General features: G+C 32.7%; 4 protein-coding genes and 1 long non-coding RNA gene across 6 annotated transcripts; 4 read left to right on the forward strand and 1 right to left on the reverse strand.

Annotated features, from left to right (window-relative positions):
- Positions 1–4,529: 4,529 nt before the first annotated feature.
- LOC115712656 (thioredoxin-like protein Clot) lies at positions 4,530–6,141 on the forward strand. Its single transcript, XM_030640965.2, has 2 exons — positions 4,530–4,802; positions 5,716–6,141. Exons 1-2 carry the CDS (start codon positions 4,664–4,666, stop codon positions 5,967–5,969), a joined length of 393 nt encoding a protein of 130 aa, XP_030496825.1. The 5' UTR covers positions 4,530–4,663; the 3' UTR covers positions 5,970–6,141.
- LOC133037285 (uncharacterized) lies at positions 5,739–9,736 on the reverse strand. Its single transcript, XR_009687410.1, has 2 exons — positions 9,229–9,736; positions 5,739–8,735 (listed from the first exon to the last, which is right to left on the reverse strand). It is a non-coding gene; the product is annotated as an uncharacterized LOC133037285 (long non-coding RNA).
- On the forward strand, positions 6,350–10,784 carry LOC115712655 (protein ROOT PRIMORDIUM DEFECTIVE 1). 2 transcript variants are annotated; one of them, XM_030640963.2, is made up of 3 exons: positions 6,350–6,790; positions 7,225–8,712; positions 10,301–10,784. In XM_030640963.2, the coding sequence occupies exon 2, from the start codon at positions 7,243–7,245 to the stop codon at positions 8,494–8,496; it is 1,254 nt and encodes a 417-aa protein (XP_030496823.1). In that variant the 5' UTR covers positions 6,350–6,790; positions 7,225–7,242; the 3' UTR covers positions 8,497–8,712; positions 10,301–10,784. The 2 variants fall into 2 exon arrangements, with proteins under 2 accessions (XP_030496823.1, XP_030496824.1); XM_030640964.2 differs by lacking the exons at positions 6,350–6,790; positions 10,301–10,784 and adding an exon at positions 9,322–9,811 and having other exon boundaries at positions 7,017–8,712.
- A 3,829-nt stretch (positions 10,785–14,613) lies between these two features.
- LOC115720144 (70 kDa peptidyl-prolyl isomerase-like) lies at positions 14,614–17,076 on the forward strand. Its single transcript, XM_061113834.1, has 9 exons — positions 14,614–14,760; positions 15,156–15,220; positions 15,463–15,533; positions 15,624–15,713; positions 15,809–15,984; positions 16,078–16,200; positions 16,285–16,559; positions 16,664–16,784; positions 16,873–17,076. The coding sequence occupies exons 1-9, from the start codon at positions 14,614–14,616 to the stop codon at positions 16,918–16,920; spliced, it is 1,116 nt and encodes a 371-aa protein (XP_060969817.1). The 3' UTR covers positions 16,921–17,076.
- A 3,608-nt stretch (positions 17,077–20,684) lies between these two features.
- LOC115712654 (FT-interacting protein 1) lies at positions 20,685–24,048 on the forward strand. Its single transcript, XM_030640962.2, has one exon. The coding sequence runs from the start codon at positions 21,396–21,398 to the stop codon at positions 23,907–23,909; it is 2,514 nt and encodes an 837-aa protein (XP_030496822.1). The 5' UTR covers positions 20,685–21,395; the 3' UTR covers positions 23,910–24,048.
- Positions 24,049–25,093: the final 1,045 nt, after the last annotated feature.

Genomic DNA, 25,093 nt, shown 5'->3' on the forward strand with positions numbered 1-25,093 from the left:
TGTTGTAGGGCCTTACGTTGGGGTAGCACAGGCAGCCAAACACCTTTAAAGAAGTGTAGGCAGGTTTGACATGGAAGAGTATCTCAATGGGTGACATATTGTTTAGCTGAGGTAAGGGCATTCTATTAATTAGGAAAACTGCAGCACGATAAGCTTTATTCCAAGACTTTAATGGCATGCTAGCTTGAGCTAACAGAGTTAGGCCACTCTGAACTATGTGCCTATGTTTTCTCTCCACAACACCATTTTGTTCACGTGTGTGGGGACATGAGACTTTATGGACAATTCCAGATTGTTGGAGGAAGTGAGTGAATGCTTGATACTCACCTCCCCAATCTGATTGAATTTGCTTGATTGGTAGACCAAGTTGAAGTTCAACTTGGGTTTTTGAAGGTGATAAAGGTGGAAAGAGCCTCATTCTTAGTTCTTAACATGTAAATCCATGTATGTCTTGAGAAGGCATCAACAAAGCTAATATAGTATCGATATCCACACGAGGAATTGATGGGGGCAGGACCCCACAAATATGAATGTAAAAGTTGTAAAGGGGCAGTATAAACAGCAGTGGATTTAGGAAAGGGAAGTTTGTGATGCTTCCCAAGACAACAAGCAGAGCAAAGTTGATGAGAAAATTTAATGTTTTTATTGCTTGTTTGGATATTACATGAGTTTAGCACTTGCTGAACTATTTTATGATGTGGGTGACCTAATCTTTTGTGCCACAAAGCAAAGGAGTTACAAGTAGATGACAGAGTACTCGAATTACATTGTGTTGACAGAGGACTCAAATTACATTATTTGACAGCAGTATTAGACTCGAAAGTAGTGTGTAAACATAATGATGGCTGCTTGCTTATGGAGAGAAGGTTGAGTTGGTTTGAATCAAACTTGTAAAGACCTTTGTCAAGCTTCCCAACAATTAAAGTCTTCAAAGTAACCTGGTCCTTAACAACACAATGAAAATGGTGAAATTCAAAAAAGACTCTATTATCTTGAGAAAATTGAGATACACTAAGCAAATTTTTTGTAATTTGTGGCACATGTAAAAGATTGTTCAAGGCAAGGGTGTGATCATAAAAAGGAGAGACAAAAGAAGATTGGCCAATGTTTTGAATGTGCAAACCTGTACCATTACCCATGTGGACTTGCTGGTCACCCATATAGCTGCTACTGGTGGAAAGATTCTGCTCATTTGGTGTGAGATGGTTGATAGAACCTGAATCGGGGTACCGGCTAGGATCATTGACAACATCAGGTGTGGCATAATAAGCTTGCATCTCTGCTATGTTGACATTAACATGTCCTGGGAAATTTTGAAAAGATTCAGGTCCAGTGAAGGACTTGTCGAATCTCTAGAAGCACTGCTGAACAGTGTGTCCCAATTTATGACAAAGCTGGCATTGAGGTTTTTGACCCCAAATGGTGGAGATGCCACGACCACGAGAGACACCTCACCTGAAATTGCCAAATTGACCACGAGTGGAGGACCCTGTACCTCTAGAAACAAGCATAAATTAACTAGATTGAGAGGAATTAGATTGAGAGAAAGGGGGTGCATTACCTTTAAACATGTGATCCAAGAGGGGAAGGGTTTGGGGAAGTAGAGGATGTTCCTTTGCCTGTTTCAGCATTATTGTGAGCTAGAGATTAGCTTCGTTTTTGGCAATGTCGAGATCCTTAGCGGCTTTGTCAAGTTGAACATCCTGAGCCATTAAGAGTGCTTCGATTTCAACCACACTATAAGCATCTGTCCTCGTGTTGACAGATGTGATGAATACATTGTATTCAGCTGGTAAACCATTAAAGATAGCTTCAATGTGATCTTGAGGAGATGTTGAATGGACAATCGAAGTAAGAGTATCGATGATACTCTTTAGCTTGAGAAGATAATTAGGGAAGACTGCATTTTGGTGTTTTGAAGAAGAGTCTTGTACTGTCCAATCTTGGCTCGATTAAGGGAGGTGTAGTACTCACGCAGCTTGATCCAGATCTAGGTAGCAGAATTAGATCCAACCATCATGATGAGAACTTTCTTGGACATGGACGAAAGAAGCCAAGATACGAGTATGTTGTCTTGTTGTTCCCAATCCTCAAATTCAGGACTCACTCTGTTATGTCGACGATCATCATCAGTGAGATATTGGAGCAGAGCAAGGTTCGGATCAAGAAATCTATGTAATCGACTTCCTTTGATTGCAGCAAGCACTTGCTGCTTTCATGGAAGGTAGTTGGATTCATCCAACTGAATTGAGAGAGAGTGAGAAAACAATCCTCCATTGTTGGCAACAGAAGAACCTCCATTGTGCTCCATGACAGGGACGACTATTGATGTGATACCATGTTATTGCTCAAGAATAGAGAAATGACAATGAAGAAAGAGCAATTGATTTCATTGATTGAAAAGAGATTACAGAGGTTCAAATATATACAGCAGAAAAAACCAAAACTAATAACAGAAAGTTAGTTAGAAGAAGAAGACAACTGGCCTAACTAACTCTAACTAACCTCACTAAGTAACAACTAACTAGGTACTCTTAACACTGTGTAATTGTCTTTGTCATAAGCTTTAAACTCCTCTTGGTCTGTATACTCATGATCATTGGTGTCTTATTTTCCTTCAGCATCCACCCCAGAAGCTACCTTTTCTTCTTCTGAACCTTTTGGGTTATTAGGATGTTGTGGACATGAAGTGTTCCTTATTAACATCAGTATACCACGTGACTTTTTATAATTTCCTCTTTTGGTAAGCTTCCTACAAATCTCAATGAAATCACTAAAATATTGACCGAGATTTTTGACAACAATTAATTAGAGCTGTTTGTAGCAATTAATGGAAGTTAAAGAAGACAATTTTTTTTACGTGGTTGAGGCATTAATGAGTATTATTCCACGAGTCATTGTTATTAATGAGTATTTCCCAAGAGTCTCCTCTTCTATACATCATTGAGATATTTATAGGCTCATAATAGTGGTAAAAGGTCACTATTGTCGTGCTTGTACAAGCCATGCTTTGCATAATTTCTCAAATTTGATCACAGGGCATGATCGCCTACTTTTTATGATGTGCTTAGGCTTGACATAGGTGTTTAGTGAGACTAGACTTGTCTCTTGCTTATGATTTCATAGCTCATTATGTAGTTGTCAATTGATGTATGAGGCATTGTGAAATCAGGAAATTATGAGTTTAAATCCTTGAGCACATCTGTTCAAAGTAATGTGTAGGATATTTTTTCCCATGCTGCATTAAATGAGTATGCAGTGACTTAACCTCGAGTAGTGCGCCGTGCTTTGTCTATACCTCCATCTCTTCTTCGGGTCGAGTTCACTCGCAGAGAGGAAGAGACAAAAACCATCTATCATCTAGGTAGACCCTCCTGGAGATCACCAATTCTTCGCAATTCTCGCAAAATAACAGACTCCGAAAGTGATTTAATATGACACAGTTACTAGTGTGGGTCCCATTGCCACTTGGCTTGCTCCTGAACTGCCACGTATTTTGGAAGAAAATTTAGACCACAAAAATCAATATAATTGCATAAGAAAAACACACATTAATTAAAAAAAAATTATTTTGACAACTAATTTACAAAAAAAAAAAAATTTACAAACTAGTTGATAAATGTAACTGGTTTCTTTATGTCATATTCTAATGTTTGACTCCAACATATAACTCTAGTGACAATAAAAATTTTAATGACTATTTTGATAACTTTTTCGATGACGATGACAACTCCAGTTACTTTCTGGGGTCGATGACAATTTCGGTGACTTTCCAGTAACAACTGCTTCTTCGACGATTTTTTTGGAATGATGTCTGCTCCAACAAATTTTTGGCAATATTTGTTCTTAATATGGCTATATAACAGAATTCTTGGTTTATGAGAAATTATTGGGTGACTTTTTTGTAAAATAAAAACAAATAACAAATTATTAGATGTCGCCAGGGACATCATTAGTTAAACCTAAATATAATTAATCCACCTAAAGTGTTGCAATTGATAATAAATTTATTCATATTGTTTATTTTTTTATTAAAAATTATTTTCAAATTTTGATATTTAGAATTAGTTAAATTTTAAATATTATTTTAAATTAAATTTGAATGTTTTGATAGTTTAACCAGATAAGAATTTTTCGTTAATTCTGATAAATTTAGGACGAATAATAATTTTTTTAATTACTATTACAAAGTATAATAGTAATTTTTATTTTTATTTAAATCACTATTATGCTTTCTAATTTCAATGATTATCACTACATTAAATATTATTAATTTTAAAATTATGATATTAAAAAAAACTAAAATAAAATTAACATACGTGATTTGACACGTAACATCTATCTACTTTACTGAAATTCCCTAAATTATGTTAACTATTATTTTAACTTTTTTAAGTATTTTTTTTTTTTTAATTTTGTTATAAGTAGTTTTTTTTTTAAAAGAAAAAAACACACAAATATCATGATCATTAACTACTATTTTTTTTTTTGAAATATAACTAGTGCTACTATTTTTTTTACCATTAGAAAAGTAACTCTATTTTTAAACCTATGGTTATCACGTGCTTCGCACCTGACCGCATAAACTAGTAATTAGTATAATTAGATAAGAGTTGAGGTTGTAGGAGGAAGGGTTCCTTAACAAAAGAAAAGAGAAGTAAAAATGCCGGTGAAGGTGTTAGACGCGAGCCTCTCCAACTTCGATAGCGTGTTTGAGAAATTCAGGTCAGAAGCATCCTCACCTAAATTCATCCTCTTCTTGGCTGACAATGATCCCTCTACCTCTCTTAGTTGGTGTCCTGGTAACTTAATCTCTTTCTCTTTAATTATTTATGCACACTTTCATGTTTTTCAACCAACCCCATTTAATCAGATTCACAAATCTCCTATCCTATCAATACCATTTGTATTAGGTATCATCAAATTTAAGTTTTGACTTAGAATAAAACGCAAATATTTTCTGGCAAGATTCTAGTATTCTCTTTCTGGGAAAGCATAGTATATCACTCGCCAAACATATATTCCTTTTTTGTCTTTGATTGAAGAGTGAATTTGGAAAGATAATTGTTCTTGAAAGTTGCTTGCACCACCACCAAACTTATTATTATTATTATTATTATTATATTTTTCTATGAATATGATGTAGACTTGTACTCAAAATGTTCATAGCTTTGGAGATTTAACTCTTAATTTTCTTGAATATGTTGGAACTGGAGTATTACGCTCCCGATTTGAAAAGAGAGAGACACTAAATAGAGCACATAGAAATAGAATTAAGCACTCCCACTAATTTTTTTTATTTTTTAAAATACCTCACCAAAACTTTATTTTTTTTTTATTTTTCCTGTATTTCTTCAACATCATCTAAATAATGTATTTTAAATAATAAAAAATACAAAAAGAATAACTTTAAGAAAAAAAAAAAGAGAAAACAAATAAACAAATATAAAAAGAATGGTTAAATAGTGTTTAGCTCACTCTCTCTTCTTAGTTAAATGTAGCTACAATTTTTTTAACCAAGAGCTTAGCTATTATAGCTAAATTATACATCATATATTGGAGTTCCTTTTTGACACTTAAAGCTAAATTTTCTTCATTTTTTGAGAGGTACGAGGTGTTTACCTCCTCTCTTGTGAGTGCTGTCTTTGCTTATGCTTTAGCTTTTAAATCTTTATGCAATGCAATGATCTTTGCTATTATGTTTTTGCTTTACAGATTGTGTGAGAGCTGAGCCTGTAATCTACAAGAAGCTAGAAGCTACTTCTAATGATGTTGTTCTGTTGAGAGCTTATGTGGGAGACCGTCCTACATGGAGGACTCCCCTGCATCCTTGGAGAGTAGACTCAAAATTCAAGCTAACCGGTGTTCCAACTTTGATCCTTTGGGAAAATGACGCCATCAAGGGTCGCCTTGAAGACCATGAAGCCCACTTGGAAAACAAAATCGATGCCCTTCTTGCTGGGAACTAAGTTCCAAACTTTGATGGGTTCAATCCAACTTATTACATTACATTAGACTATCTTTCTTTTCTTATTGTTGGCTTTTACTTCTACTGCCAGAAAACATTACCATGTTGTAGCTTATCAGCATTTGAAGTATTAGTACTTATAATAAATATAAATAAAACACACCTTTTCTAAATGGAATTTTGAACTCCCCATTCTCATGAGAGTTTGAGCAAGAAGAAAAATATTTGTTCCATTATGATTGAAAGAGTTCAAGTTTTAAGAACATTGCATGGGAAAGAGGAATTTGCAAAACATGGGAATCTTTTATAACCATATTAAGAAATATGAGAATTTTGCAGATTAAGTTTTATATGAATATATATTTTTCTCGATTAGTTTTATGTATTTGGAGAAAACAAATAGACATGTTAGAGAAAGATCTCTACAAGGCAGAGTATGGTGTAAACATTAGTGGTTTAATGGTCACTATTGCATATGAAGTATGAGGATTAGCATTCCATTGCTGTCATTTCATTTGAATATGGTTACAATTATCTACGTTCTCAATATGCCTATGATGTAGCACCGGACTGGCTGTTAATTAGTGTATAGAGTATGTTGAATGAAATTTTATGTATGCTCAGGTTTGGAAATTCTTCCATTTCTGCAGGTCGAGTACTGGTCTGTTTCTATGCTGCCGTATGAGAGATATATTAGGTTCAATGAGTTGTAAATGATTCTGCTACACAATGAGAGATATAATTGTTTTGAATAACATGTTTGAGATAGGAGATGTTGAAGATTCTGTCACTGTGAAGAGGTGTACTTCACTTTAGAATCGGGTAAGTTAAGAGTTATAGCATACTGCCCATCATTAATATGCATATCAAAAATTGAAGAGTGGGGGTGATGATATAGAAATGTAAGAGTGGGAAACATTCTCTTAATGCTTCAATTGAAAATTATCTGTGTTCTTATAAGAACCTTAAGGTGGTGCCAAATAGCAACCACTCACCTATTCCATTCCCGAGCCACCACAGAGGCCTAAGGTAAAGGCTGGCAAATCTAGAGAAGAGGGTGTTTTCTCTTTTTTGCTAGAGGAGACATGTTTCCCTAGCTAAAAAAAATGAAATTGAAATTCACGTAAATTCAGAAAGAAACTGTTATCAATTTCTCCTTCTCCTTCTTCTTCTCTTCAAAAAAAAAAAAAAAAAAAACATCTCTCTCTCCCTGAAATAAAAGCAACATGAACATATTGCTGTTAAACCATTTGTAGGCGTTGCTTGCTGCAACAATGAATATGACTAGGAAGAAACTGGGAATGATTTCGATGGGGAGTCGGATAGTGGGATTCATGAGGAATAATCAATCATACCATTTCATCTCTCCCTCCATTATCGTCCGATTGAAAACAACCTCATCTCACTACGTGTCTTCCAGAGCTAGAGACCCCACTTTCGAGAAATTCATGGACAACTACAAGAACTTCCTCAAAGTTATCTCCATCCAAGACCTCATCCTTGCTAACCCTCAAAACCCCGTTGTTTCTCTTGAATTCCTCTCCAAGCTCGCCCAGAAGCTCCACCTCAACCGCGGCTCCACCTCCTTCCTCCGCAAATACCCTCACATTTTCCGCATCTTCTACGACCCAACCAAGTCCCAACCCTTGTGCGCATTAACTAATGATGCTCTTCGCATTTCTCACCAAGAATCCGACGCCATTGCCGCCTCGCTCCCCCTCGTCGTTGATCGCCTTCTCCGCCTTCTCTCCATGTCCACCTCCAAAACGGTGCCGCTTCGAGCCATTTTCAAGGTCTGGAGGGAGCTTGGGTTGCCTGACGACTTCGAGGACTCGGTACTATCCCAAAACCCTCATTTGTTCAAGCTTTTAGATGGGTCTGAACCCGGTACTCATACTCTAAGCATGGTTGATAATATTAGGAATAAAACTAGTTCTTTTACTTCGGCTGTGGATAACTGGAGAGTTGAGGAGTGTTGTAAAGAGAATTGTGGTGTTGAGAGGACTGCGATTCAGTTCAGTTTTAAGCACGGATACCCTCCTGGGATGAGGTTGTCTAAGAATTTTAAGGCTAAGGTTAACTTGTGGCAGAGTTTGCCATATGTAGGGCCATACGAGAAAATGCTTCCAGGGGCAATGAGATCAAAGTCAAAGGCTACTGCGATGGCTTTGGAGAAAAGGGCAGTTGCTATAGCTCATGAATTTTTGAGTTTGACTGTTGAGAAGATGGTGGAAGTGGAGAAGATAAGTCATTTCAGGAAATGGTTTGGAATTGATCTGAATATAAGGGATTTGTTCTTGGACCACCCTGGGATTTTCTATTTGTCAACCAAGGGGAAGAGACACACTGTTTTTCTGAGAGAGGCTTATGATAGGGGATGTTTGGTTCACCCCAATCCAGTTTATGATGCTAGGAGAAAGCTTCTTGATCTTGTTCTTTTGGGTCGCCGGGGTTTAGTTCTTGAGGAATCCAATTTGAGGGATGTAAAGGAGACTCAGCTTCCGGGTGAAAGCAGGGACACAAACTGATTGACTTGTGGACTTTTAGCCGTCGTAGTGGCTGCAAATGGTTTTTTGCCTCTTCAAAATCCTAGAATCACAATTTCTCTGCTCAACCAGGGTTGTATTCGCCCTGAGTGGAAAGTTATTTCCATTTTATGAGGAATGTTATTCTCTACTTTGTGAGGATAGAGCAAATGGCGGCAAATTGATTTAAGCTGATCACATTGAGCAATCCCATTAAAGGTGAATTACCTCCCTTTTTAAAACTTAGGTGTCGTTTGGTAATAATTTTGTTTTTTAATTTTTTAATTACAAAATAAAAGTAAAATTTTTGTTTTTAAAAAATTTATTTTTAAAAAACAACAATGCGTTCTGTAACCACTTTTGTTTTTCAATTTTAAAAACAGAAAACAAAAGTGTGTTCTGTAAAGTTCATTTTCATTTTTATTTTTTGATTTTATTTAAGTCGGGTCAAGATCCGGGGTTGAATTCGGATTTGGGTCAGAAGCCGGGTTCAGCGCCAAGGCCGTGAGGAGGGGATTTGGGTCCGGGTCTGGTTGTAATCCAAAATATTGATTAAGAAAAAAAAACTGTTTAAAAAAATATTGAAAGTGATTTTTTTTTGTTCTTAAAATTTTAATTTCTAATTATAAAATTGAAAAGTAGAAACAGTTTTATAGAACATGTTTTTGAAAAATATTTTTACCTTTCCACTTTTAAAAACAGAAAACTGATTAAAAAAGTGTTACCAAACGCCACCTTATGTTTGTGCTCATTCATGTCATCTGTCTTTTTTTATTCCCCTTTCTTTCTCCTAAATGTTTTAACTCATGTTTATGTTTGTATTCGTAGGCATTGCAAAGGTTTTTTCATAAATTTCTATTGTTAAGCCATTGTTAACGTAGTAAACAAATCCAAGCAACTTAAATATTTTAATGAACGAGAAGGGAGGAAAATATGTAATGTGCCATTTTTAAGCTTTAAGCAACTTAAATGAGACATGAACTCTTGAAGAATAATAAAAGTCCTCAACAAAGACTACTTAATAGCTTTGTCTGAAGAAGGGATACAGGAGAAGACCCCTGTAACAAGAAGAAATAGAGCAAATTGACAAAGTACTTTTTATGTAGTTCTTCTTATGTATATTTAGTCTGTCATATGTATGTGTGTGGAGTAGCCCATAATACTTAAGAGCAAAATGCCCACAGAGCTCTTAAAATCAATCCAGTGGGAAAGTAAATAAAAATTAGTCATATTTGACACCGAAGATTTAAAGTGATATATGCTATTGAATTTTGCGCTTTAAACTAGCATGTAAGAAGCTATGATGATTGCTGTTTCTTAAGCCTATATATTGTTTTAATTTAGATAGATATGTTATTTTGCTCTAGGATGCTGCTTTCATTCTAAAATATGTGATTCAATGCTTTACTTCTTTTAGTTATTATACTTATTCTTATGATAGTTTTAGTTTTGTAAGCTCTATTTCCTCTTGATAAATAAGGTATTTCTTAAAGAAACTTGACTTGCTTCAAACCAGTTGAATGCTTTTATACCTCATTCTAGTTCCCTATTGATTATGGCATGCAGACTATAAAATATAATCCAGCTGAATCAATTTACTTATATGGAAATTTTTGGGGAAATTTCACTTCATGAATCTACCCAGACATGACAAATATATCTTCTGTCTTTGTTCTGGAAATTTAGTTCTACTTTTTCTTCTTGTATGTATGAATCGAAATGGAAATTTCTGGCTCCACTGTTTGCTATGCATAATATCTCATTGTCAGGCCAATAAGGAGGACACATGTTTTTGATATTTTTTCAGATTCTGTATGTTCACTTGTGTGGACTTTGCTGTGAGGACCCGGAATACAGAATTTTTAATTTTTGCGGTAGCAGTAGAGTCTGTGGCCAGGAGCTTTCTTGTTTTAGCTGATCGGTGTGACTGATGGTGGTTTTGGCATCATGAATTCATCTCAGGGTTGATTGTGGATCATGTTTTTTGCATTGTGTAAGCTGTCTGCAACCATCTATATTTATGATCTCCGAAATTGTATGCCATAGTTGAATTTCGAAAGCTCATGTTCTTTGTCTTTTCTTAGATAGTTGAGAAATTTATAAGTGTAATTTTGTGGATATTTCAATTTTTCACAACCCTTCAGCTCTGCAAGTACATATGCTTCATTGAATCTTTTGCAATGCAACATTGAGCAGCTGCATTAATAGCAGGTTTGATCAGTCTTGATTTTATATAAGATATGTATGTGTTTCAAGAATTCATTTCAATCAAAACATTCACTTTGAATAATCATCACACCTATATCAATGCAGAAAATTCTTGTCACTAATTTGCACACATGATGTTATTTACTATCTTTTTCATATGAGAAGCCCTGAACATACCCTCTTTCTTATCTAGTCATTTGCAAGCTGGTATAATAATGATTAATGTATTAACCACATGTTATAAAGACTTGTAGGAATTAGCCACATTTTATAAAGCAACGGTGAATCTACTAGAAGGGATAAGCTACTACTCGTTATAAACCATATTATTTCCACAAAATGAGGGAAAGGTCAATCCGATTTAATAATAATGTATTAGTTTTTATTTAACTTTTTTTAACTATATATATATACTAAAAGTAATTGAAAATATCCATCCTACTCTTCCAACCAAAGGTACCTCGAAGTTATAAATTTTGAAGTAGCCATGTTGAACTTTTAATTTCTATCTTGATGGATTTACGAGAGAACGATGTAACAATCACATTAGTAGTTATGCAGTATTGTTTCTCATTCATTTTATATCCCCTGAGTAGACTAGGAAATAGGGCATGCTAACTTTGAAGGTTATTTTGGTTTTGAAATTTGTTCAATTTTTGACCAGTGTTGACGAATCAACGTTGCTAAACACAAGCCTTATATTTAATACGATGGTTCTTACTTTTAAGATGTTATTTATAAAAGATGAACCATCTAAGCTCGACACAAAAACCTCCAACAAGAGTGTTGCGACAGTGCATTTGTGAAGATACGCGAGGCAATGCTATTTTACAAATGTCATATACGTAATAGCAATTATTACAACCTTCAATTCGACATTGTACATGAATGAATTACAAGACAATATTGTACTTTGAGTGTCTTCACTTTTGTCCATCTGCACCTGTTGCACCCCGTGTTAGCATTAAGATTTGTCAAGTTATTATTGTACTTTGTGATCAGAAAGGTTGTTCGAACCTTAATTACAACAACTATGAGTTAAACAAGCAAAGGGGATAGTAGAATAAGAATAAAGAAAAATTGTACCTTTGGGTTTTATTAGAGCTTTAGATATTGCTTTTGCTTTCTTTAATCTGCCTTATAGCATATCTAATGGGATTGTCTATTGGAATGGTCTTGCCACGTAAGCAATGTGGTCCATCCCACATAAATTTTTTATTTTTATATATATATATATATTTTTTTTTGTTTTGTTGAGAAAAAGTTACTTTTTACGAAAAAAAAATCATTAATTTAATGTGATGTGAAATTATGGTGCATAATTTGTAGAGTTGCTTGAAGGATTTCTTTTATAAAAAAACTAGGGAACTAAGCCGCGCTTCGCGCGGGTTCAACCTCACTTTTATAATTCTTTTAATTATTTTAATGTAATTTTTTTACATTTTATTTAAAATGTAATTTAAAATAAATAATATTCATTAGCGTTTAGCTTACTATAAATTAGGCAACAATAAAATTATAGAACTGTAAAATATAAATACATGTTGCTTTTGAGGTCTAAAAAACCACTTAAAAGATGAGTATATTGAATTGTATGATTTCTTTTTATTATAGATTATAAAAATTGTAATTATTTTAAAAAAATTAAAAAAAAAATACTGATTTATGTATTTATTGAGAAAGTATAGCAAAAAAATTTATAGCCTCTGTCCCAATATCGAGAGGAAAAAGAAAAAAATAAATACACCACAATAAATTAAAAGTGTTTATTATTTTTATTGAACTTTAAACATTAATCATATATTAAACTAACAATATAAGAGAAAATTAAAGTAAAAATATAAAAAATTAATAAAAATAATAGTTATTTAAGAATGAAAGGTCAAATAAATAAAGAAAAAAAAAACATGGATGAAAAGGTCACTCTACTCACTCTATCTTTCTTTTCAATTTTTTTTATTTTAATTAATTGAATTATTTTACCACTAATTAAAGAAAAATTACATAAAATAAATATGAAAGTAAGATTTTTTTTCTACTGGATATTTTTCTTCTAATTTGTTTATATATATATTTAAATCAATATATTTATTAAAGGAAAGAACTATCAAAATATAATAATTTAGAAGAATAATTATAAAAATATTCAATCCAAGAAAATATAGATTAATAATATTATGAAGGAGAGAAAATTATATTTCTATTTTGTGCATTAAAATTGTAAAAAAGAAATATAGCTGTATAAAGAAAAACTTTTAAAAAAACCTTATGTATATGTTTTTTTAAAATTCTACTACATTTATTACTAATTTATTTGTGTATTTTAAAAAAAACAATTACAATCTTTTTAGATAGATATCGCCCCAATTTACATAGCATCATAATTACATAGATATGGATTTTTTTTTTAAACATAGAATAGCTTGAGTACATGCATATCAAAAACTTCCATACTACATATATAGTACAAATATATAGACACACTTAAATATAAAAAAACCACTTTCAAATAAAAATATGTATATTTATATATATACATAAATTAACTAATCTTGAATTTGCTTTTCTGTTGAATGTGTTGAATTAAAGTTCGATCAATATTTTATACCCATAGTCAGTCTCATACCTACATGCAAAAATTACAATTTTTATTAAAATATATTTATATTTATGAGTAGAACAATAAATATATATAAAATATAAAAATATAATATAAAAGTAAAGACAATTCAAAAATAGCAAGACTAACAAATATATATCTTTATATATTAAAAGTGCCTATCTAACGACATTTTTTGGTTTAACAGAATATACTTCACAAATAAAAGAATATTCTGTTAAATTTAATGTAGGTTTGATCCTCCCGTTAACTTTCAAAAATATATAAATAAACCCTCAAAACCCTAACTCATTTACACCGTAGGACACTTCACTCATTTAACAAACCAATCGACTCTTCCATTTCACTCTCCCAATCCCAACCTGAACGAACTTTGTGATGAAGAAGTCTCGGAGGTCAATCGATTTTTTTCGCTGGGTTGGAGTCGATGATTGAAGGCATAAAGAACGATTTGGGTTCTCAATCGCTACTTTCCAATCGAAAATTGCGATTTCAGTCACTTCAGTCGCTGAGTGCAGAGGTTTCAAATTGGTGATTTAGCAAAGACTTCTACAACTTCTTCTTCTGCTTCTTTCTTCTACTACTCTTTCAAGTTCGGAGTCAGTTCGACTCATTCGCTTGCAAAATGTGTTTCCCTGACCTACGATTGGAGATGAATCCACCCCAGCACCCCGCCACCACTACTAGCCCCAAGGCTCGTAAATCTGACTCTAGATTTCTTCTTTGGTATATTCGACATGAAAATCGGTTAGTAAATTGGACTTTGTGAGAAAACAAATAAGTTGATACCCCATGTGGGTTTTATTGTCTCTGTCCTTGTATGTTTTCATTCCCTTCACATAAGCTAAATTTAGGGAAATTTAAGGATGTTTTTCTGATAAAGGCGCCCAAGAAATCTCCATTGGTGTTGAGGATGATTGTATTGGTATTTGCAATTGGTGTGTGGTGTATATATATGCTCCATTTGTCTGAAGCAAGGTAGCACCCGGAACAAGGTTGGATATTTAAATCTCCAAGTGATTGAAAAGCCTTGTCAAGAACCGAATATTGATTCCTTGGAAACTCCTCTTGTGCACTACCCCAAACCCAAAAATTATAGCAGGTATAAAGCTGTTTATTAGTTTTGGTTTTTGGGCTTGATTTCATTTGAAAGACAATTTCATGATTTGTCATGTATTTCAGGGCTGAATGCGCATGCAATCCTGTGCGATATTTCGCCATTTAATCAATGCAGAGGTCTGGAAGTGGGTGGTTTTAAACATTGTTGAATAACCATACTAACATTAGCTCAAATGGGGAGGTATTCTCCGTCAAAGTTGAGGAGTAACATCTCAACCACTGTGGAGACTTTGGATAGAATTTACAATCTAGACTGGTTTAGTAGTGCCTCAAAGAATGAGTGTACAGCTACAGTAGGGTTAAAGTGGATCCTTAATCAGGTGAATATATGCTCTAGAAATTTGATTTCTTATTTACCATGTGCTATTTGCCTTGGTTGCACAATTAGTGCATTCATGATTAGTGCATTTCAAGAACTATTCATTATTGAATGTTTCTTTTCTAATTATTTTGGTTACAATTTGAAAGTGTACTCTTTTTCATGTTAATCTTGATAATTCTATTATAAGGGGTGTGGATTAATTTTAGGTGGAGCCATTTATTGATCCTAAACTTACTCATAGTGTAAATTAGTATGATAATGAGATAAAAGAACAACCAAAGTGTTACGAGTTATTAATGATGCAATCTTATTATTGGTTCTTGTTAGCTATAATTTTTTTTGTACAAATAATAACATTATCTACATTTCATTTAGAATATTGTGTAATTGTAGTCTAGAGTAAAAGCTCTATCTAGGACTATAAATCTGCCACATAATAATGAAACTTATAAGATTTTGTTTTGAGTTTTTAAAAATATATTATATTTTCCATATGCTTAGTTTAATTTGTATAATTTTCTAATATTATTTAAAACAGTGACAGACAACTTAGATAGATCTTTTTGTTATATTTTTTTTTGTTTAAATATGAATTTGAATTAGGGTTTATTTTTTGTATTAAATAAATATGCATGTGTTTTCTATTTAAAAGTGATTTGAATTTTATCTAAATTACTGTTACTGATATCTGCAAAAACAGCAGAGTCTTGAAAAAGACTTTGAAGGAGGGCGAGGGATATGAGCGCCCTAATGATGGGACTGTTGTTCAAGGTAAGATGAAATGACAAAAAGGTTGATGCATTTCAGGTTTATAAACCTATGGTGTTAATACCGAACTGACTCGCTTTTATCTTCTGCCAGTGAAACTTACTGGGAAATTACATGATGGAATTGTGTTTACTCGAAAGGGCCATGATGATGGGAAGCCATACGAGTTCAAAATCAATGAAGGTAATGACATATTATCATGCACTATTACCTATTCGTGGTAATGGAAGAGAACTATTGTAACTGACTATTTGGATGTGTGTGCACTTGATATTCAGAGCAAGTTATCGATGGTCTTGATCGAGCTGTAAAGAATATGAAGAAAGGGGAAGTTGCTTTGGTGACTATTCACCCCGAGTATGCTTTTGGCTCATCTGATTCGTCACAGGATTTGGCTGTTGTTCCAGCTAATTCTGTTGTTTACTATGAAGTTGAGCTCGTCTCCTTCGTTAAGGTGGGTGCCATATGCTCTCTCTTCGTTGTCCAAACCAATGTTTCTGCTTGCCTTCACAATGACACTTAAAAGAGATTTGCTTAATGTGTGCAGGGAAATGAATCTTGGGATATGAACACACAGGAGAAGATCGAAGCCGCGGGGAAGAAAAAGGAAGAAGGCAATGCCTTGTTCAAGGCTGGTAAATATGAAAGAGCCTCAAAAAGATATGAGAAGGTATATTTGAGTATAACTGAATACATATTTTTCTACAAACCCCTTTAATCAGGCCCTAATGATAACACCTCTTTCGGTTAACAGGCTGTCGGTTTCGTCGAATATGATTCTTCCTTCAGTGATGAAGAGAAGCAACAAGCAAAGGTGCTGAAAATCACATGTAATCTTAACAATGCAGCTTGCAAATTAAAACTCAAAGACTACAAGCAAGCAGAGAAACTTTGCACAAAGGTTTTGGATCTTGATAGTAAGAATGTGAAAGCTCTGTATAGAAGAGCTCAAGCATACATTCAACTGGTTGACTTGGATTCGGCAGAGATTGATATCAAAAAAGCTCTTGAGATTGAACCAGACAACAGGTGAATTCTCTTCTTCCTCCATGGAAATCTTTCACTAATTATATGCTGTGATTTTATTTTTGATTACTTATTTGAGTATTTTTGTTTTGGACATTATATATCAGAGATGTGAAAATGGAGTACAAATTGTTGAAAGAAAAAGTGAGGGAATACAACAAGAAGGATGCACAATTCTACAGCAACATATTTGCAAAGATGAACAAGTTTGAGCAAGTCAAATCAAATGTAAGTTGATGAACTGATTTTGGTTTGGTTTTGGTTTGATCTGATGAATCTGTTTTGTTTAATGATCCATTTTGATGGAATGTAAAAGCAGGGAAAGGAAGAGGCAATATCCATGACCATTGACAGCAAAGCTTGATAATGATGATGAAGATGATGGTATATTCTTAGGAGTTAATACAAAATGTGTGTGTGTGGGTTCATTGATTGGCATATAATGAAATGAAATGAGAGTGGTTTAATTGTAATGAGTCAAAGCTTAAGTTTTAGTGTTTATGCCAATACTCATTGTAATTTGTCCATAATAATAAATAATATATAGTCACTTTTGAATTGTTATGTTTTGATCCATTCACTTTTAAATTTTAACTTATAAAAATTATATTATTTTTCATTAAATGGACACAAGAGAAAGATGGAACTATTTTAATGAAAGATCCAATCTTACGGAGAGTTGGAAGAAATATCTTGCCTATAAAACAGCTTCAAGGCTTTGTCCTAAAGACTCCATAAGACAGTGCCTTCAAGTTGTCGTTTACCATTTGGTTTACTCAGTTGGTAAATCTCCATCCTTTGATACTCAGTTGTATGTAGATTCAAAAAGAACAATGAGTTTAAAGTACAATCAATTCACCATTCAAGCAGTTGAACTAATGGAAAATTAGGGAGAAGTTTCACTATACTCTTTAATTTTTCTAATAATATTTTATATATTAAGATTTTTTTTAATACTTTTTTCTTTTATTTTAAGATCGCACATTCACTTTAATTTTTGTTACATAATGTTTGCTTTAAAATTTGAAAAACTTATGACTTGTTCTTCTAAATTTTCTATAAGTAAATAATAAGTATTATTTATATATGACTTATATATACCTAAATTTATTTGAATAACCAAATATAATAGCACAAATATTATTTGATAAAACAAATCATTCGCATATGATCATACTTTCACATAAGAAAGAATAAAAAAAAAACTAAAATTTACCTAAAACTAACATTTACGTGCCTCGGCACGTAACTCCTACCTAGTATATATATATATATATATATATATATATACTAACCTTGTGTTTATCTTGGAGTTCTTGAATTTACATTTAATAAATCTATACTTATAACTATTCTTAGGCCTACATGGAGAAACTACATTTCAATTAGAATGAATAAAAATTTTAAAGTATGAAACATTTATATATATAAGTATAAAAATCATGTAGGGAGTGAAGTCAATTAAAAAATAGAAAGCCTAACTATTAATTATATATTTAATTTTAAACAATATAATTATTATTTTTTTAATACACCAATATGTTTATTTTTTGTTATTAATAACCGCCAAATGTTCTAATAATAATAATAATTTAAGTTATATAAAAATGAAAAGACACCATAAATGATGATTTATTATTATTTTTTCTTTTAAATAAAAAATTAATATAATATGTTTGTTAGAATTCTATTCACTAATAATTATTAATTAATATTTTATTTTAATCATATTATTGTTAGTAAATAAAAATAGAAAAAAATGAGAAAAAACAATAATTTAGAGAAAAGCCACTTCACTTTTTGAAAATTTTCCAATATATTTATTAATAATTATTGATGATTGATATTAATATATATATATTTATACATATATAGATTGTTAGTATGTAAAATATATATATAGAATTAATAATTACATTATAAGCTACATATTATTATTAATTTTTTCAATCAAATCTTAATTTATTATATAACTTAAACGGACACAATTAATTAATAGTTATGATAAATTAATAAAAACATTAAATAAATAAGAAAAGAAAGAACATTGAAGATAACTCATATAGAGTGCAATTTAATTGTATATATGTCTTTTGATTTTTTTTTATAACTTATAAGCATAGGTACAATTAATTAATAGTTATGATATTCATAAAAAAATTAATAGTTATGATAAATTAATAAAATTATCAAATAAATAAGAAAATAGAGAATAGAAAAAAGATTGAAGATAGCTCATATAAAGTTCTACATGGCTTTTTTTATATTTCTTATATATATATATATTGATATTGATTGATATTCATAGTATTTAATTATATCACTCTCATTTATCAAAAATAAAAACATAAAGATTATAATGTCACAACTTCTAAATATTGTAATATATATATACCCGTGGTTGCCACTTATCATTGCTTTCATCAATTTTTGAGTATCCACTATTTTTTTTTATTATCATTATATTTTACATTATTTACACAATTGAATAGTATCTATTATATTACTAATAAGCTAGTCATTTAAAATATTTAATGAAAAAAGTTATAATAATACTATTTTTATTAAGTACTATTTTTGCAATAAATTATTTGACATCATGCACTTTTTTTTAAGAAAAATGTGTGAAAATGTATTGAATAACAAAATGGTACAAATATATTAAGAGATTGCATCACATATTGATTTCACATAGTAGTGTACTCAATAATAATAACTATCAAAGTAAATTTCAAATACAATATTATGTACAATTGAAGAATAAATAAACTAACATTTAATTAAAAAAAATATATAATATTTATAATTATATATATGTAAATGAGATTTTTTATACATCACACTCGATAAATATGTATATATTCATGGTATACGATATACGATGTTCTCCCATATTTTTTATTAATCTATTAATGTTATTTTTTTTATTAATTTATACAAATCTTTCCCAAATATTTGGTGGCCTTCGTAAAAAAAAAACCAAATCATGTTTGTCTATTGAGAAGACTACCTATAATATAGAACTGAACCAATAAATTTTTCAAAAAAAAAAATATAAAAACATAAAAATAAAGATTTATTATTTAAATGATATTTTGAGAAGAAATTGAAAAAACTTCATATCTAATATGGTTAGGTGACCATACTTACTGGCATGAATACATTGAAATTTTATATTAGAGAAAACGAATCAAACTCAAAACTACCAATATTTGTATTTGACTTGAAAGAGAGTTTAAGAACCTCGTTGATTTTTCTTGACTCTCCACTTCAGAGCATCCTCTTATCATATATATAGGCATGATTGTATATGTATAAATATATCTTAAGAATAGCTATTGGTACTCATAATTTGTTATTTAGTAATTTAGGAGGATTAGTATTCTGTGGTGATAGTAATTAGGAGAAACTTGAGATAAATATGTATTTATATAGAGATCATAATATTATTTGTAAACTAAATGGTCAAAACTTATGACATTTTGCATTTAAGAAAATACAATCAAAAGTCACTTACATACCAATTATAATATAGTAATAATAGAGATTATATAATAGTGTAAGTTATAGAAAGTGATATAATAATAGAGAGTACATAATAGTGTAAGTTATAGAAATGAAAAGACACATTAATTATTTGATAATATATAAAAAAATATAAATAAATGAGAAAAATTGAGAAATTGAGAAATCAAAGAAGAGGGTGAAAAACTCAAACAAATTGCCACCTCAACTCCTTAATGCTTTCCTTTATATATATTGATTGATGATTGATGATTGATATTGATATTGATATTGATATTGATGATATGTATGAATATAAGAGAAAAATAAAAATATAACATTATAAATGATATATATACTATTGGCAACTATAATTATTATCTCATTTGGTGCTCTTAGCCTTTAAATCCCAAGTACTTGCTTTACTTTTTCTTTATCACAGGCAATTACTCCCTACTCAAGGAAAGTATGTTTCTTGAAAGCCATATCAAATATTTAATTTTTTTTAAAGCTAAATCAAATATTTAATTGAATTTATTTAAACTATTTCTCATTCTACAGTTTTTTTTTTTACTAGGAAGAATAACAAAGAAATGAGAGCAATTTGCTCAGACGTGACCATTATTTTCTCGTTTACTTATAAAGTTAATTATTGTTGGTGAAAACATCTAAAGATGATTATAGAAGCCCAATTGATATATTATTATTTAATTCCTCATTTACAATAACCAAACCAAACATAGGAAAATGAAGTAGTTAAAACTTTTCGACTTCCTCTGTTTTTTTTTTTCTTGAATGGCCAACTTTAAGTTTCTCTTATACGCACAGCTTCTCCAACAAAGCTTCTTTGCTTAAACAAAAACCAAGAGCTTACTCAGAGAACCTTATTACCTGTTTCTTCCAAAAGACAACTTCTTTGCTTCGGATTCGAGCTTCCCAGAGTATTCTTGCGAACTGCTACTAAGTATACAACAACAAAAGGCAGAGCATGAAGCTGATAGTGTAACTGGTAGATGCTCATGACCTTATTATTATGCCCAGCTACCAACAACAACCTTCTTCACTTCCTTTTCTAGAAATCCATTTTGAGAATCAGATAATCACAACCACAACAACACCAAACCAGTTTTTTTTTTTTTTTACCATACCAAATTAGAAAGTAACTCCTATATATTTATATAACAAACTCATTATTGAAGAGTCTGTTCACGACGAGAGAAGATCACCAAATAATAGTCCTACCGCAAATGTCCTTGCTCCAACAATTTTTCCATTGAGTATTCTTGCTTTATTTTGGGAAAATAGGAACACTGAGCGCGGATTCAACTTACTACAATGTCAATTGAGAGACGGCAACGAGGTGTGCCATTGACAATGCACCACCAAAGTAGTAATATTCCCCAGGTTGCGCCTGATCATCATCATCAGCAGTCTCATAGTCATCCTATTCCTCCTGCAAATGTCAATGATGATTTCAGCCTCAAGGACACTAACCCAGACTTGGGTGAACGATGGCCGAGCGTTAGTGGTGTTGGTGGTCGCGCTGGTCATGGAGGAATGGGATGGATGAATAGTGAGAGATACTCAAGCACTTATGATCTTGTTGAGCAGATGTTCTATCTCTATGTTCGAGTGGTTAAGGCCAAAGATCTTCCTCCGAGTGGCATCACTGCGAGTTGTGATCCTTATGTGGAAGTGAAGCTTGGAAACTACAAAGGAAGGACCAAGCATTTCGAGAAGAAGCTTAATCCAGAATGGAACCAGGTCTTTGCCTTCTCGAAAGAGCGAATTCAATCTTCAACTCTTGAAGTTTTTGTCAAAGACAAAGAGATGATCGGGAGAGACGATTACCTAGGAAGAGTCGTTTTCGACTTGAATGAGATCCCAACTAGAGTTCCACCAGACAGTCCTCTGGCTCCGCAGTGGTACAGGCTCGACCATCGCCGTGGTGAAGGTAAAGTAAGAGGTGAAATCATGGTGGCCGTTTGGATGGGTACTCAAGCTGATGAGGCATTTTCCGATGCTTGGCATTCTGACGGCGCTTCAGCTCATGGAGATGGAGTCTTCAACATTAGATCAAAAGTTTATGTCTCTCCAAAACTTTGGTACCTTAGAGTTAATGTGATCGAAGCTCAAGACGTTATGCCAAACGATCGAAGTCGATTACCTGAAGTTTTCGTCAAAGCGCAGGTGGGAAGCCAAGTTCTTAGAACCAATACTTGCCCAACTCGAACTGCTAACCCCCTTTGGAATGAAGATTTAATGTTTGTGGCAGCTGAGCCTTTTGAGGATCAGTTAGTTATTACTGTCGAGGATCGAGTTCACCCTTCAAAAGATGACTTGTTGGGGAGGATAACCTTACCTCTTGACATGTTCGACCGACGTCTTGACCACAGGTCAGTTCATTCTCGCTGGTTCAATCTTGAGAACTATGGCTTTGGTGTTTTGGAGCCCGACAGAACGAGGAGAGAGCTCAAATTTTCAAGTAGAATCCATTTAAGAGTTTGTCTTGAAGGGGGGTACCATGTGCTCGATGAATCAACTATGTATATAAGTGACCAAAGGCCTACGGCGAGGCAACTTTGGAAACAACCGATTGGAATTCTTGAAGTTGGGATCTTAGGTGCTCAAGGACTTCTTCCCATGAAGATGAAGGATAGTAGAGGGAGTACAGATGCTTATTGTGTAGCTAAGTATGGCCATAAATGGGTTCGAACAAGAACAATTATTGACACTTTCAATCCCAAATGGAATGAGCAGTATACGTGGGAGGTTTATGATCCTTGTACAGTTATAACTCTAGGAGTCTTTGACAACTGCCATCTTGGTGGAAGTGAGAAGTTGAATGGTGGTGGCACTGGAGCTCGCGATTCTCGAATTGGAAAGGTTCGGATTCGACTTTCTACACTTGAAGCTCATCGAATTTACACACATTCATACCCACTTTTAGTTCTTCACCCCCACGGGGTGAAGAAGATGGGAGAGCTCCAACTAGCGGTACGTTTTACGACACTATCTTTGGCGAACATGATCTATGTGTATGGACATCCTTTACTACCTAAAATGCATTACTTGCATCCTTTAACTGTTAACCAAGTGGATAACTTGAGATACCAAGCAATGAACATTGTGGCAGTGAGATTAGGACGAGCTGAGCCACCGCTAAGAAAAGAGGTGGTGGAGTACATGTTAGATGTGGATTCGCATGTTTGGAGCATGCGGAGAAGCAAGGCCAACTTCTTTCGTATCATGGCTCTTATCTCAGGTGTGATATCGATGAGCTGGTGGCTTGGAGATGTTTGCACGTGGAAGAATCCAATCACAACAGTGCTTGTCCATATCCTTTTCCTCATACTAATTTGCTACCCTGAGCTAATACTTCCTACCATGTTCCTTTACATGTTTTTGATTGGGCTTTGGAACTATAGGCTTAGGCCAAGGCACCCTCCTAACATGGACACAAAGTTATCGTGGGCCGAGGCAGTCCACCCAGATGAGCTTGATGAAGAGTTTGACACATTTCCATCATCAAAATCGAACGATGCCGTTCGAATGAGGTATGATAGGTTGAGGAGTGTTGCAGGGAGGATTCAGACTGTGGTTGGGGACATAGCAACGCAAGGGGAGAGAGTTCAGTCTTTGCTTAGTTGGAGAGATCCTCGAGCAACTAGCCTTTTCGTAGTTTTCTGCCTTTGTGTTGCATTAGTTCTCTATGCGACCCCCTTTAGGGTTGTGGCTTTGGTTGCAGGGCTCTACTACTTGCGTCATCCTAGGTTTCGGAGCAAGCTACCTTCAGTGCCTATCAACTTCTTCAGGAGATTGCCGGCACGGACTGATAGTTTGCTCTGATATAACATAAAAAGCTAATATTATATAATTATAATTAATATTTAAATTTTCTAATTTTTTCTAAAAGGGTTTATTTTCCTAAACATCATATTGTTATAACAAAGTTTCCATTTTAATACAATAATACTAATTTGCAACAGTTGATAGTTTAAAAAATTAATATGTCCTATAAATATTATTGTATTAACAACCTAAAACATGTTTCTAAAATAATTAAATTAAACACATAAATAATTTATGATTTTGTTGCATTGGGAATGCAACGAGATAAATAGATCTTTCTATTCAGTATTCTAACACTCGAATTATTTCTATAGTAGAGTATCACTAAGTATTGAACCCAAATATTCTTTTCCTTTATTAAGTAACATTTAACATTCTACACGATCTTCCACAAAAGCCTGAGTATCATCTTGAATAGTGTGGGATGATGCTCAACTTACTTAGAATATGTAACTGGCTAAAATCAATGAGGAGGACAGATGAAATTTTCAAAATCTAATAGTAGAAGCTTTTTTTCGAAAATTACTAAAAGAAAGAGAAGAAGAAGAAGATGAGACATTAGAGTTTTCTACCTTCTTCTCTTTCTTTACATAGGCAAACAATAGTATTTAGGTTAATCATTTATTTAATTAAAATAATAGAATGAATGATAATGAGTGGCTGAAATTAATTCTCATTCAAATCCTAAATCATATCAAATTAAATAAATAAATAAATAAATAAATTATTATTATTATTTACCCAAACAGTTAGCTTGATGATGTGGACACTATTTTTGACATGTGGCACGAAGGAAACAATGTTGGGCCCCCATGTAATGCCCTAATGCTTAGGCATGCTACAGTAATTTTTGCCCATCTTTGCTAATAAAAAGATTTTCTTAAAAATCGTGCCAAATTAAAATTTTTGATTTAAATTTTAAACTTTATAAACATATATATATATATTTACATAAAATTGGGATCCCCTTTTCTTAACTTTACATTCAAAATAACATTATAGACATGTTGCACAACAACTACAAAATACAGGTCAGGTCGTCTCGAGACCGAACTCTCCAGGTCGCACCGTCTTGACATGTACAATCATCCCCTGAGCTCTAAATTCAATGTTGTTCAACCTTAGCCTTTCTTTTATCTACACATAAAAATAATATCTGTCAGTCAATAGACTTAGTAAGA

Source organism: Cannabis sativa, chromosome 4, assembly GCF_029168945.1.
Source record: "Cannabis sativa cultivar Pink pepper isolate KNU-18-1 chromosome 4, ASM2916894v1, whole genome shotgun sequence".
In the NCBI taxonomy this organism is placed as follows: Eukaryota; Viridiplantae; Streptophyta; class Magnoliopsida; order Rosales; family Cannabaceae; genus Cannabis; species Cannabis sativa.